At 36.6% G+C, this 14,163-nt stretch overlaps 2 protein-coding genes across 3 annotated transcripts; one reads left to right on the top strand and one right to left on the bottom strand.

Annotated features, from left to right (window-relative positions):
* Nucleotides 1–2,969: 2,969 nt before the first annotated feature.
* On the top strand, nucleotides 2,970–6,419 carry LOC116265002 (GTPase activating protein 1-like). Its single transcript, XM_031645502.2, has 3 exons — nucleotides 2,970–3,286; nucleotides 5,183–5,278; nucleotides 6,047–6,419. Exons 1-3 carry the CDS (start codon nucleotides 3,176–3,178, stop codon nucleotides 6,326–6,328), a joined length of 489 nt encoding a protein of 162 aa, XP_031501362.1. The 5' UTR covers nucleotides 2,970–3,175; the 3' UTR covers nucleotides 6,329–6,419.
* Nucleotides 6,420–8,092: 1,673 nt separating this feature from the next.
* LOC116263878 (transcription elongation factor 1 homolog) lies at nucleotides 8,093–10,748 on the bottom strand. 2 transcript variants are annotated; one of them, XM_031643690.2, is made up of 4 exons: nucleotides 10,672–10,748; nucleotides 9,257–9,378; nucleotides 8,813–8,883; nucleotides 8,093–8,452 (listed from the first exon to the last, which is right to left on the bottom strand). In XM_031643690.2, the coding sequence occupies exons 2-4, from the start codon at nucleotides 9,367–9,369 to the stop codon at nucleotides 8,370–8,372; spliced, it is 267 nt and encodes an 88-aa protein (XP_031499550.1). In that variant the 5' UTR covers nucleotides 9,370–9,378; nucleotides 10,672–10,748; the 3' UTR covers nucleotides 8,093–8,369. The 2 variants fall into 2 exon arrangements, with proteins under 2 accessions (XP_031499550.1, XP_031499551.1); XM_031643691.2 differs by having other exon boundaries at nucleotides 10,666–10,738.
* Nucleotides 10,749–14,163: the final 3,415 nt, after the last annotated feature.

The following is a 14,163-nucleotide window of genomic DNA, read 5'->3' on the forward strand; positions in this document are numbered from 1 at the left end:
TTTCTCTAAAGAAGAGGTGCATAGTTGTAGATATTTTCTTTCGGTGTTTGTTTACTTTCGGTGTTTGTTTAAGTTTAGGAGGAAAAGAATTAGAAATGTCATGTCATCTCGAAATGAAAGCTCAGTCATCTAGGGCGGAGGGGCTCGCAGAGCCTGCTTCCTCTGTTCAATTTTTTTTTTTTAAATTTACATGTAAATTTATAAAAACTTTACTTGTTATATATAAAAAATTTAAAAAATGATATTTCAATTCTTTACTCTTGTCAAAATTTAAAAACTTTAATTCAGTTTTCCCTCATAAAAAATAATTTCTGACTTCACTCTTCCACGTCAAAAACATAAAATATTTTACGCATTGTTTGCAAGAAGGTCTTGGTAGAGGAATTATGAATTAGGTGAAGTTTGGTCATAAAATACAAAGGAAAGAATCTGCAACGACAAATTGACGCCAGCCTAATGGCTTGATAGTGGGGGCGAAAGTTACGATCTTCTCTTTTTTTTTTAAAACAATTTAAAGCAAACGCGCAAACGCGTGTTCTGAAACGGAAGAAGTAAAAAGAAAGGAAGAAGAGCGAGCGAGGAGACGGTGGGTGGACAAAGAGAAGGATATAAATCATATAATGATTAACGATGCAGTGGAAGGGAACTCAAATAAAAAAGCATTTGGAAAAGTATTAGCACTGATGAGCCACATGGGAACCACCAATATATGTTCTTCTAAATGAGTCTCAGCCTTCAAAATTTTTTAAAATATGTAGTGCATTTATTTAGCAGGAACTTTCATTAAATGAGTGTCAGCCTTCAAAATTTTTTAAAATATGTAGTGCATTTATTTAGCAGGAACTTTCATCCATTTTTTTTTTAAGGGTGCAGAGCCTGCTTCCAATGCTCATGGGTGTCACCTTCTATCTACTTGCAACATGAATTAACAGATAAGCATGCTAGCGTCTAAAAACAAATAAGAATATTAAGCTTGAATGTACAATAAAACTAAATCATATGAAAATAATATCATTGCTTTAAGAAAACCAACTAAAAATTTCACAATTTCATAAACCCTAGAAAGCATCATGTTTCTCATAAATTGATCGTAAGCTGCTTTAGAAGATGTGCCATGTGAAATCTCCAATCTTAAATTTATGTTACATGTAAAAAACCATATATGTAAAGTTGGATTGTTGGAGAAGAGAGAGTCTGACCTTAAATCCACAGTTTTAAGATCTGAACCAATTAGCAGTTAAAAAAAATTGGTGACTAAAATGACAGAACCCCGACATAGTATCTGACATGAGAAATGAGAAACTGCCACATATTCCTTTGGTTTTGGATCTTGAAACAATTTTTTTTTTTTTTCGTGAAGCGATAAAATAACAATTTTTATATACTCAATTACATCCCATAGACTTTTTCCTACGAAATAAAAATTTGAATTTTTTTTAAGTAACCAATAGGAGCTGCGTCACATGGAATGATATAACTCATCTTAGCATTTATGTGATTCTTGGTAGAAGAATAAGTCAAGAAGACTTTCAATGCCTGATCTATAAATGAAGTGTCATGCGTTATAATATACACAAAATATTCGTATAAAAGATAATAATTGTTAAAAAATAAAAGCTATATTATCTCCGCCATGCATTTTAAAGATGGAGGGCCAGCATAAGGCCACAAATGTTGCTGTAATATGCCTTCGACCAGGCTGGCTAGAGCTTGGTCCTACAAATCCATGTGAGTAGGACGATTAGGATACACTGCTAGAATATGTGCTTATTAATGACAGTTAGATGGGTCGCTATAGTTTTTTTATTTTTTATATCCAACATCTTGTTAAGAGCACACATTATAATAAAAAAGTTGCATCTTTTTAAGGAAAATGTAAAATTATAAAAAAAATTGAAAGTAATAATATGAAGGAAAAATCATGGTATCAGATAAGAAGACCACCTTTTGAATCCAAGCATAACTTGGAGCCCTAACTTGGAGCCCTAACTGAGATATGTTAGAGATCAAGAGGATGTTGGTGTATAGAACTTTATTCATACTGGACACTTAAGTGCATTTATGTTATTTTGTACAAATGCGGGTTTTGCCCTAATCCTTATGTTGAGAGAAGAACCGCAGTTTTCTTTGTCTTTTTCTTTGTCAGTGTCTGTGTTCATCTGTGAGTGAATAGTAAAAGATCTATGCGACCGTAGATGTAGGAAGTTATTGCTTCGAACCGCGTAAATCTTTGTCTTCTTTTTTATTACTTCTAACCCTCTCTTGAGAGTGCGAGAAAAGAGTTTGTGTTGTTCCTACCAAATGAGTCTGCAGTTATGATGGAAAGGGAAGATGACTTCTGAGGCAGATGAGAAAAGGGCGAAGTCATGAACTTGTAAGATAAAGTCGTAACGGGTGGATTGTATGTGTAGAATTAAACATTCGGGACAAAAGGTCAGATCTAATTAGGTGCGACTTCATTGTTAGTACTAAAATATCAAATTCACCTAGAACTCTCGAGAGCTTCGTTCAATATGAAGAGAGAAAGAGAGAAATACATTTTTTAGGTTTAATAATTTTAGAGTCAAAATAATATTTGTGTAAAGAAAAAAAAAATCAACAAAAAAAGAAAAAGATAAATGAGAGTAAACAGGAAAAGGATGGTCAATATAAATACATGGGAATGGTTTTTCCCCACCTCTTGTTTTCCTCCTCATTTTCTCAATTTTTCTTTTTTTCTTTGTGATCTTTAAAAAACTTGGAAAATCAGTCTCATTTTAAACTAATTTTATTATTTTCATATATATAATATATATATGTACTAACTTTTATATATATATATATATATATATATATATATATATATATATATATATATACGTTAGTTTTCCGTTTAAAGGGGTGATGTTGGGTGGCAGAGGGAGAAAGCGCGTGGGCCTTTAAAGTTATAACCTATTTCCCCATTCATAAAATGACCGAAAGGAAGAGGCGATTGGCCATTTAAAGTGTACCGTTATACGCGCAGAGAGAGAGAGAAGAGAGAGCGGGACTCCGCGGGAGAGAGAGAGTTCTAGAAGGCAGAGAAGAAAGAAAGCAAGGGAAGCTTTACTTTAAAGCATCCAAAGCTCATTGGCATCTCTGAAGTGGGCAGAGAGACAGAGGGAGACTTGTGCTTGGGGAGCACCGAGGAAGGTAAATGGAGAAACTGAATGGGCTTCTGAGGGTGAGGGTGATCAGAGGTGTGGGTCTGGCTGTCAGGGATCTGAGATCCAGCGACCCTTACGTTATTGTTAAGATGGGCAAGCAGGTATACCTTTTTCCTTTCTCCTCACGCTTTTGTTTTGTTAATTTTGTGTTCATGGTGATGGATTTGAGTACCTGTTCAATTTCTTTCTTTGATTTGAGGTTGTTTTGAGTTTCTTTCTTCTTGAACTATTTTGCCTTCTGTCCGTGACTTCGCGCTCAAACTCGTTGGTCATCCTAATTTTTCCTCAATTTTTATCATCTTGCGGCTTTCCTGCGGTTTTTTTATTTGTCATCATCTTGTAATTTTGTGTCATTTTCGTGATATTACCATTTCACACTTGAACTAGGCTGCTGCTCTCTCTCTCTCTCTCTCTGTGAAATTCCTTCCTGGAAAACGTAAAAGAAAAGAGAGAGACGAACAGGAATGGCGAGTTAATTGTTTCCCTTTTCATTACACGAGGATAGTCCTGAGTGAGTGCGCTAACCAAGGAAGGAAAATAGGAGAGGAACGTTGGAAAATATTTGGCAAGTCTTGAACGTTATGTAATATAGTGGGTATGGGTCTTCTTGGTTCCACGTTCAAGGCAGCTAATTTTAACACCCTCCATATATATATATATATATATATATATATATATATATATATATATATATATATATATATATATATATATAATTATATATATTCCTTCTGATGAAAGAAAAGATCCACTATCATGGTCGGGGGAAGCTGATGCCCAGTTTTTCAGGACCATGGTCGAGAATCTGATGCCCTGTTCTTCAGGACCATGGTCGAGAATCTGATGCCCCGTTCTTCAGGACCATGGTACATACATTTGTTATTCCCGCTAGATTCATGAGACAATAAGTTGATAAAGCAGAGATGAAATGCAAAACAGTTTGTTCATTAGAAGGTTCTATGGTGATTTTCGTTTTTCCTTCAGAAAACCATCCGCTTGCTTAGCAACAATGCCGCTGTTTCACGTAGAGATCCCATTTCTAGTCATTTAATAAATTAAAACATATGAAGCTTTGTGATCCTCTCAAGTGGGGGAGCCGTAAAGCATCACACCCTCCTTTTCTGAACTTCTCATACACACTATGCAATTTCACATACTTGATTATTCACTATGCAATTTCACATACTTGATTATTCCAAATACTAATCGTACTAATGTTTCTGCAATACACCTCCTACCCAGTTGAAACCACTTTTTCCTTGTGAAGGAAGGAAAGATCATGAATGTGGGGAGCCATTGGAGCCCTGTTCAAGCGGAGATATTAGCTTACATTGTTTTGTGCCTGCAAATCTGCCTTCTGTGCAAGTTGGGAAAAAAAAAAATTAGTGTCACAAAAACGCATTAAAAAAACATTATAATGCATTTTTTTCACTTTTTTCATTTTTCTTCACTTTTTTAATGCCAAACAGTTTTTTTTTCATTTTCTATTTTTTATTTGCTGTGAATCCACTTATCTTTTGATGTTTGTGTTATTAGCTTCTCATTTATTTTATTTTCCTCCATTTTTAGTTTCTTTAAATTTTAAAAAGTTTACTTTTTTTTTTCATGCTCACCAAGAAAAACCTCACCGTTTAAAATTTTGAAACATTATTTGTGACTATGAAAAAAATAAAACATATTTTCACAATTCGTACTTCAGAGACGAGTCTCCATATCATTGTTTTCATGGGATTAAAGTGATGATAACAGACATTTAGAATCTTAGATACATATATTTTGGCATGCTTAGCAAATAGATATGGTAAAGGGCAAAGCTGTTGGTCCAAAGGTTCCTATCTATCAATTGGCCGTTGGAATGTTTTGCAAGTGTCTTTACGGCACACAGAAGGAACTTTTGGAGACATTGATGTGAAGAAAACCATGAATGCTTCTCTGTGCTCCTGTTGGTACTCGATGCTCATCATTCTCAGTATTGATGTGAACATTTCTTGTTTCAGAAACTGAGGACTCGTGTGGTAAAGCGCAACCTAAATCCAGAATGGAAAGAGAGCTTGACTCTTTCTGTTTCAGATCATATTCTGCCCATCAGGATTGTATGCACCCCTATTTCCGAACTTTTTTATTCAAATTTTGGTTCCTTGCTTCTAGATGTTTGTCTGTTGCTTTATGTATAATTTATGCTGATTCCTGTGAACAGTGGAACAGAATCATCTTATGGCTGTATCTAAACAGACTAGAACACAAGACACACACAGTGGAACAGAATTATCTTATGGCTGTATCTTAACTATGTGATCTTAGATATCTGCCTGGGTTCTTCTTCCACCTTAGTCACTCTACGAGGATAGTTCATCTAACATTAAGTTATGTAGGATTATGGAGAAAAAGAAAAAGAAATTGAAAATCTCCTCTTGTAGGCCTACCTTTTGCTGAAAGAAGACTGCCTTTTGTAATTTTCCCAATAAAGGCCACACTTTTGACCACATTTTTATAAAGAACCACCAAATAAGGGCTTTCAGTAAACTTCCATTTAACTTGACAAATAGAAAATGTTAGCGACTTAGTCATAGAGGGTAATGTTGAAAATTTTGCAGCTAATTTTTGTTTTTTAGGTTAACAGATTTCGTCTTTGAGTCTTAGACCTATATTTTAGATCTGTAAGCTATAAGTAGGCCTGAAAAAATAATTTTCCCTGTAAAAAATGAAGTCACTTGAACTTGTTCTTAGACCAAATTAGATTTATAATGTTGATGTGCTGCGAACATCTCCATGGACTGTGGAAGTAGGAATACTCCTAGCTTTATGATAATGTTGGTGTCATGTCAATACTGTTTTCATCCTGACCAAGATGCCTTGTACAGGAAGTGTTTGACAAAGATACATTTTCTCGTGATGACCCCATGGGCTATGCTGAATTCGACATACATCCATTTATAGAAGCTGTAGAAATGAAAGCCAATGGTGTTCCTTGTAACGAAATACACAAGAAGTTGGTTCCGAATCGTCAAAATTGTTACGCAGAGGAGAGCTGCATAAAATGTGTAGAAGGGAAGATTATTCAAGACTTGTGCCTCAGGCTAAGAAATGTGGAGTGTGGCGAGGTTGAAATACAACTGGAATGGATAAATATTAAAAGTGTGTAGATTTTAAGCATTGAAATATGAGTATGTAAGAAGAAGTCCTGTGATACTTCTGCTGATTACAGATGTATATAATAATCTGCTCTCTCTTGCATACTTTTTCTCTTCTCTTTAGGAAAATGTCAGCTGTGCGCATTACGAATGAGGATTTCACATTGTGTAAACTTGTGAAGCGCGCCACCCTCAGATGAACAGACTTCTGGGGATGTATACACTCTTCTGATTACAGTCATATAGCCCGGCTACGCAGGATATATATACATATTCTGACTACTGTTGGGAGAACTCAAATAATTCTAGCTGAATGTTCACTTAAGCGCTTAATGAAGAAAGAGATAGAAATAGAAATAGAAATGGAGTTGTTTGAGTTGTATTCATTGTTGGTTGTTTGATGCTAGTTTTTTCTGCCAACTTAATTCAAATAGAAACAGGCATTAGTTGCTATTTCTTCATCGTAAATCATAATTGAATTATTGAAACAAGAGTTTAGTTTTAAGCATCAAGTTCTTTGTTGCAATATGAGCCGCCCAATGTGTTTCACCCAGAGTCGAGCATCAGGCGGCCTTGACTCATGCACACCAACCCCTGCAACACTCTTGTGTGTGTTTGGAGTTGGAGATGGAGTTTTATAGGGCCAAACCCTGACCATAGAAATCCACATCTTAAGTATATGTAGATACATACACACACATATATATTAGGCAAACAAATTTTGTATGTGGTGATGCTAGTGCTACTTGGCTTTTAACTGCATGAACGAGTATGTGAGAAGCGATTATAAAGAGGCGTTTGTGGAGAGATTAAAAGTAAAGTTGCTGAAAAGGAGCAGTAAAATTGTGTTTGGGCATGCTTCAGTAGAAAAAAAAAATTGCAAGAAAAATAAAATTCATTGATACTTCGTTCTTATTTTTTATTAATCTGAAAAGTTTGATGACGATGTGATAACTCCAATATAGAGTAAAATTTTTAGGCTCCAATACAGAGTAAAATGGTGTAAATTTTTTACCCTTTATTAGAGACACAACGTGAACGTTTTGTCACCTGACAAATGTTTACCTTGCTTGTTTATTTGTCAAATTTTCACTTTATCCATGTCAAATACCGATATAACTTGATAGAATGTTTACCTTTATTTGTTCGTTATGTGATAATTTATGTATTTCTGCTTAAAATGAACTTGATCTACCTCCCGCTATAGCATGAACAGAGAGGAAGATGACACAATCTACTATAGTCGCGCGTACCACCTAGTGTTTAGTCCAACCAGAATTGTCCCAGACCTCATAATGGCCCTTCAAGTAGAGGAGAGAAAAAAATCACAGAAAAAATGCATGAGAGCCTTTACTGCACGTTCTGAAAACGTGAACATAAATGACAAATAACCTATCGCTCTCTCGTGCTCAAAACTTCGAAAAAACTAGAATCGTAACGGTAGGAAAATAGAAAAAACCCCTCCGCAGCCACGTGAACATATATGACCTCTCGCTTTCGCTCTATAATTTCAAACAACTAAAAACATTAATGTATGACAGAAAAACTCTCGCACCAGAGTTTCACCAATAGGATTTAGAAGTTTGGAACTCAAAGAACTGCCTACTGCCATTCCCATGGGACTTCAGAGCTCGGTTTTCTAAAGACTGTCACATTTGCAGGAATTCGAGAAACAAACATCCAGCGGTTTCGGTTAACAGCACCGTGAGATGTATTCTCGGGTGACATGAAGATATTCAAGTACTTAAAAATTTAAGATAAAGCACTCAGCAACGCTAAAAACAGAAGGCAAGACCGCCTTTTCTTTTCACTACGATGATGCTATTACGCATGCTATTTCCGTAGCAGCACGTTAAGTTCACTGCAACCAAACAGCATACAGCAACAAATATCTACAGTAGACGACCTTTTAAGTACTAAGAAATTGAAAAAAAAAAAAAAAAAACTATACATATATAGAAGTTAAAGGAGCTCAAAGCCTATTACAACATCAACATCCGCATAGACAGAAATTCCCCATGGACCTTCCCTATCCAAATGTAACACGCCAAGTTTAAGCAGCATCTTCTGCAAGATTGTTAACCCTCTCACACTCGTCGATCCACTCGCTATAAATGTCTATTGGCTCCGACAATGCTGCAAGAGAACAAACCAAGTCAAAAAATAATGAGAGAAAACATGTAAAAAAGAAGTAGAGGAATAACAGAAGATCCTAACTACTATGAAATGACATGTCAGACGAGAAGCTCTTGCAATACAAGTTTAAGAAAAAATTGGCTCCTGAGCAAGCTCAACCAAATTCGATTGAATATATTAAAAGTCTTCAAGGGCATGTTAAATGTTAAAGTATAACACACACCATCCAGGTCAAAGAATGACCAAGAAAAACCTAGTAGCACCACATCCCAGACCAATGATAACCACTAAGCCGAGACGCTAATCTCACAGTTAAAGAAAAGATAAAAGAGCAAAACTAAGTATGTAAGAAGACTTCACCAGTGATAGAAGTGCTGTAACTCTCCTGGCAAATCCTGCATGATGCTTCACCAATCATATCTTTCCTGTCACTGGAAGAAAAAAAATGGCCTGAGACAATATGTAAGAAGAATAATGATAATAAGTAAGAGAATCACATAGCAACGAGGATATTATATCTCTCAGTTAATCGGCAAACTGGACACTGACGGCCCATTTAGAGTACAGGTCTAAGTGTTATCTCACAAAGATCTTTACTACCAAGTCATTTAAGAAGTGCATCAGCATGAAATTTAACCACTCCTAGAATTTTTTCAACATTTAACAATATAAAACAAACAAGCCCGCTTGAACAGAATTCGATGCTTAAAAAAGGTATGCTTTTAAATATCACTAATTTATAGTTCTACAATGGTTTGCTTAAGAATATGCAAAGACATAAATATAAAATCATGCAGTACTTACATGCGGCACTCAACGCTGGTTCCATGGTTGCAGAAAGGGCAGCTAAATACTGTGTCAAGCTTATCCATTCTCTTCTTTGGAGGTGGCTTAGCTCTGGATTTTCTCTTCCCCATGTCTCCGAACTGTGTAATGCATCAAAGATCAATCTCTAGTTAATTAATGAATTGTAACAAAACATGATTCAATCTCTCATTAATTAATGAATTGTAACAAAACATGTTGCGAATCATCAACCAAGAAAGTATATGTTACTCAAGCTTGATGGCACTCAAAAAAGAATTATCAATCACATGAGTAACTCTTACCAGCACTAATTGCACGAAGATATAGGAAGCACTGATAAACCTATTTATCAGACCTCCCTGTAAACGAGAAGAAATAACAGATAACCATTCCAACCTATACAGGCTAAATCATCTCAGTACAAGCCTATGCTAGTAAATCGTGGTTCCTGTGGAACCTTAGAGAAGAAGGAAACCAGAATGGACAGAAGTTCGACAGGGTCAGTAACACGGAACAAGGAATAACTTGTTTTTATGAAGGTGCCAACAAAGTGTGAAGAAAACATGACAGTTACACACTAACAGAAGAAAACAATGGAAACCTTCTTGTCTGCGTTATACTAAGAATATCTATTCAAGGTTACAGATGCAGAGATAGTTACAGCACAGGATGACATCCAAAGATAACAAAGGTCTCCGTGTTAATATCTTCGGCAGGGTTGATCGGTAAAGGGGATGATAACCAAACCCACTCAATGAAGGCCTGCAACTCAATAGGCTCAGGCTCAGATTAGACACGCAACCAAGAACAAAATAGCAACTACAGCAATTACATCATCACAGACAACCAAAGAAGGAATACAAAGAAAAGCAATAACAAAGCATTAAACAAGGAACGACTCACCAAAAGATATATGATAACTTGGTATCGTAAACCTACCACCAAAAAATGGCAAGATTCTATGTATGTACGGTTCTAGACAATCTGTGAAGGATCAGCAAAACCAAAGCCTAAACTCGATCTCTCAAACCCCAGGCGCACCCTAAGCACGGATATGCGCAATATCGCTAATCTAGAGACATATCAAACATACACGCCAGACGGAAACCCTAAATCCCCAAATCACACAAATCCTAACCCTAAATGGTCCAACCTTTTACAGTATACGACGAAAGCAGATGCTGCAGATCAAACTCAGAACATATGCAACAGCAAAAAGATGATGGATCACGAAAGGTTCATACGACCCTCGACGACGCTGAAACCGTTATCTCCACTAACAAACCCTAGACTTACATCGAAGAACGTCAACCACAAGGAGAAGAAGCAACATAAAGGTGGATTCACGTCGAAATAAAAAACAACAATAAAACCAGAACAAAATCTAAAAAGAACAAGAAACTGACCAATACCTCTTTCGCTTCCTCTCCCACTTGCTCTGGTTCTTTCAGAAAATCGTGCCGCGTACAAATGCCTTCCCAAGAGGGATCCGAAGCCCCAGGACGGGCTTTTATAGGGTAGGGTAGTGGTAAGATCGTTATTTTCTCCATAAGGTTGTCCCAAAATTTCCAGAACGGATGAGATCGCGTCGACGCTCGCGTCGCGCCTAGTCGAGGGGTCCGGTCTGATTGGAAGCAGGACCAGAACCGAACCCAGTAGAATGTGAATCACAAACAGATCAAATGGGTCGAATCTGTTTTCTGATCGGACCCGTGGGGCAAGAGCATCTTATACGGACAGTTCCTCGGCTCTGAAACTTAAGACCATGGATCTGGTTGAAATCTGTCTTAAGGTTGCTTTTATTTGAACCCGAAGACCCGACATCATTAGTTTGATGAACAAAGAATTTTAATACGAGTACATGGTTATCATGAAGCTAAATTTTGATAAAATCTCCTTTTCTTCAAAAAATGTTAAGAAAATATGGGATCAAGTCTGCCCACTGCCAATTCCGGCTTTGAGCTTGATCATCACACAAATCTTTGTACTTCCTATCCAGGTAGCAAGGCTCATGATGTCAAAGGACCTACGGGGTCGTTGGGAAGTTAGAATACTATGCGAGTGTTTCACGAATCTATTCTAAATATTAGAGTGTATTCATGAAATACAAAAACTAGGTGTATGTATCTATCTCAATCTTTAGGATAGATTCTTATAAATTACTCATAAAATGTTTCATTTCATTTGCCAAATAATCTTTAAGCGGGTGTTTGATAATCGAGACACTTTGTGAGTGTCTCATGGATCTACTTAAAAAATTATAAAAGGTACATTGGACACTAAAACTATTGTTCCATAAACCTTTTTCAATTTTCTGGGCAGATTCAAGGAACGTTCACAATGTCTCGCTGCTGCCAAACTACCCTTCGCAAGTTCTAGGGGATGTAATGTAAACACTTGCAAACATTCCCAACCATATTCACTTGCAAACATTCCGACGTGTATGAGGAAAAGGGCTTGGGAGACTCTTCCATAGCTCGACTCCAATGCAAGTTTTCTCTCGTCCCCCTGGTTGGTCCAGATGTTGTGGAATGATTCCATGAAGGTTTTGGAGACAATCCTAGCCGGTTATGATCTTAAGTTCATCGTTTGGAATGTTTAGGGTTCAGTTCAACGATCTGCCAAAAAATGACCTCGTCTATCTCCTCATACAACACTCTCCTTGTTGCTTCTTCCTCTTCGACACAATGATGTTTGATGATGAATTAGTAAATTAGAAGTATAAAATTTATTTTTCTTTGTCGTTAAGTCTAACTTTGAGGTGTCAAACGGAATGACAAGAATGCTTTGTGGTTGGGATCTGATGAAAGTATTTAGTAAGGTGACCGACGTGAGCCGATTTTAAATTTTGAAGAAATGCACATATAGATCCTCTTAGTATACAAGAGGAGCTTTCATATCTTTAGAGGTGTTTTTGATATATCTAGAGTCATGGAAATTTAGAATCGAATATTCATTGTTTAAGAAATTGGAATTACTAAACAAGTGGAATGTTTTGTTTCTGGAATTAGGAAACCAAAACGTGAAATTTTGATTCCATTCTAGTTTGACGAGGAATTATGATTCCGGAATTTTCATTTTTGAAGCAAATTCCAAACCATCAAACAACCCCCATGATAGTTCCAAGCCTTACTGATACCGATTCCAGGTAAGGTTTCTTAGACAGAATGGTGAAATAGCCTAATACCACTTTGTGTTGAAGCGTTATTAATTATTTTCTCACCAATTTCTCATGGCATCAGTTTCAGCACAAGAAGTGAAGGCAACTGTGTTTTCATCTAATGTTGGGAGTGCACTGGAACCCCGTGGCTTTTCATTTTCTTTCTTTGGGAGCTATTGGAGCATTATGGACCAAGCTATTATAGATATTATGAAATTTGGAAAGTTGGTGAAAAAGATAAACACGTCTTTCATAATTTTCATTTATCTAATTCCAAAATGAGAGGAGTTTAGGCAAATTTAATATTGTTGCCCAATAGCATTATCCAATTCCGCTTCATTTCACAAATTCTTAACCAGAAACTTTTGGGGCAAAGCCAAAAAATTTTCATTGCAGATCCAAACTACACTTTCAGAATTTCAGCAACGGCAAGAATATATATTTTTTTATATAGAATAAACTAAAATTTACATGTAAATTTTCAAAATTTTAACAATAAGAGGGGGAGGGGCCATGGCGTGTGCCGCCCACCTATATGTATGTATATGTATGTATATAGACGGCCGACAATGCCATTATTATTTAATAATTTTTTTTAGAAAGTAATGCATGTGTATAATAATTAAACAAAGATGAAGTGTGTGATGCCCATGTAACGTCTCATGCATCAAACTAGATTTGGTACTTAATTGTTAATGGAGATTAAAGTAGATTCAGCTGGTAAGAGACAACTTTGATACATGATGCATGAAGCTAAAATTTGACAAAAGCTTCTTTGAATCTGTCGAGAAAATAATACTTGAATCAGTTCTGGCCTCTATCAATTTGGGCTTTGAGCGTGAACTTGCAGTCTTATTCCCAAAGGCACATCCGTTTAAGCGGTTTAATCTTAGGATCGTTATAACTAAGAAAACAAAAAGAGAGGGAGAACACATGTAGTAAAAAAATGACATTGAACCAAAACTGACATGAATCATAACACAAATTGGATTAAATTATCTTCATTCTCCATTCTAACGTCAGAATTTAGCCGAAATTATGTTTTTCTTTTTAATTTTCACTGATTGCAATATTAAGAAATGTTGCTGCCTTTAGCCGGAAGGTAAGTTTTCTGATCCATTCATCCCTTTGCAAAGTAGTAGTACTGCCGTGTCCATGTGATGAGAGGTTGTCAACTTGTTCAACCAGAGTGGTGTTGCTTTGGCTTTTGGCCTTGGCTTTCCATTTACTACTGTTTCTTTTCCCTCTCTTTTTATCTTTCTTTCTTTGTTGCGCCAGAGGGGCCCTTGATGCACTAACTCTTCCTACGAAAATGTCACCAGTTTTGACAGAAAAGCAACCATATCACCGCTTAGCTTCTTTCGGCTGTGGTTTTCCGGCCCAACCTTCAGCACCCATCGCCTGGAAAACTACCCTGATCCCAATGATAATTTTTGGGGGTTTTAGGGTTTAAATGGCCTGAAAAATTTGTGGGTGATCACCTTTTTCGGCATTAAATGCCTGTGCAAGCACATGAAGAGAAAGAAGAAGAACGAGAGAGAGTGAGATTGGCAAAACTGATGTCAAGGTTGATGAACACACTGGGAGTGAGGGAAAATATGCAGACACTGCTCACGAAAGCCATGGCCATTGGCAGCATGTACACGTCATGCTCCTCAAACTTAGATTACAATGAAAAAGATGCCATCTGATGGCTGCCATGTGTTTCATCGGCAGTATCTGCGTCTTCTCCGTCTCTCGCAAT

The sequence above is a fragment of the Nymphaea colorata genome, chromosome 11, assembly GCF_008831285.2.
Source record: "Nymphaea colorata isolate Beijing-Zhang1983 chromosome 11, ASM883128v2, whole genome shotgun sequence".
Classification (NCBI taxonomy): Eukaryota; Viridiplantae; Streptophyta; class Magnoliopsida; order Nymphaeales; family Nymphaeaceae; genus Nymphaea; species Nymphaea colorata.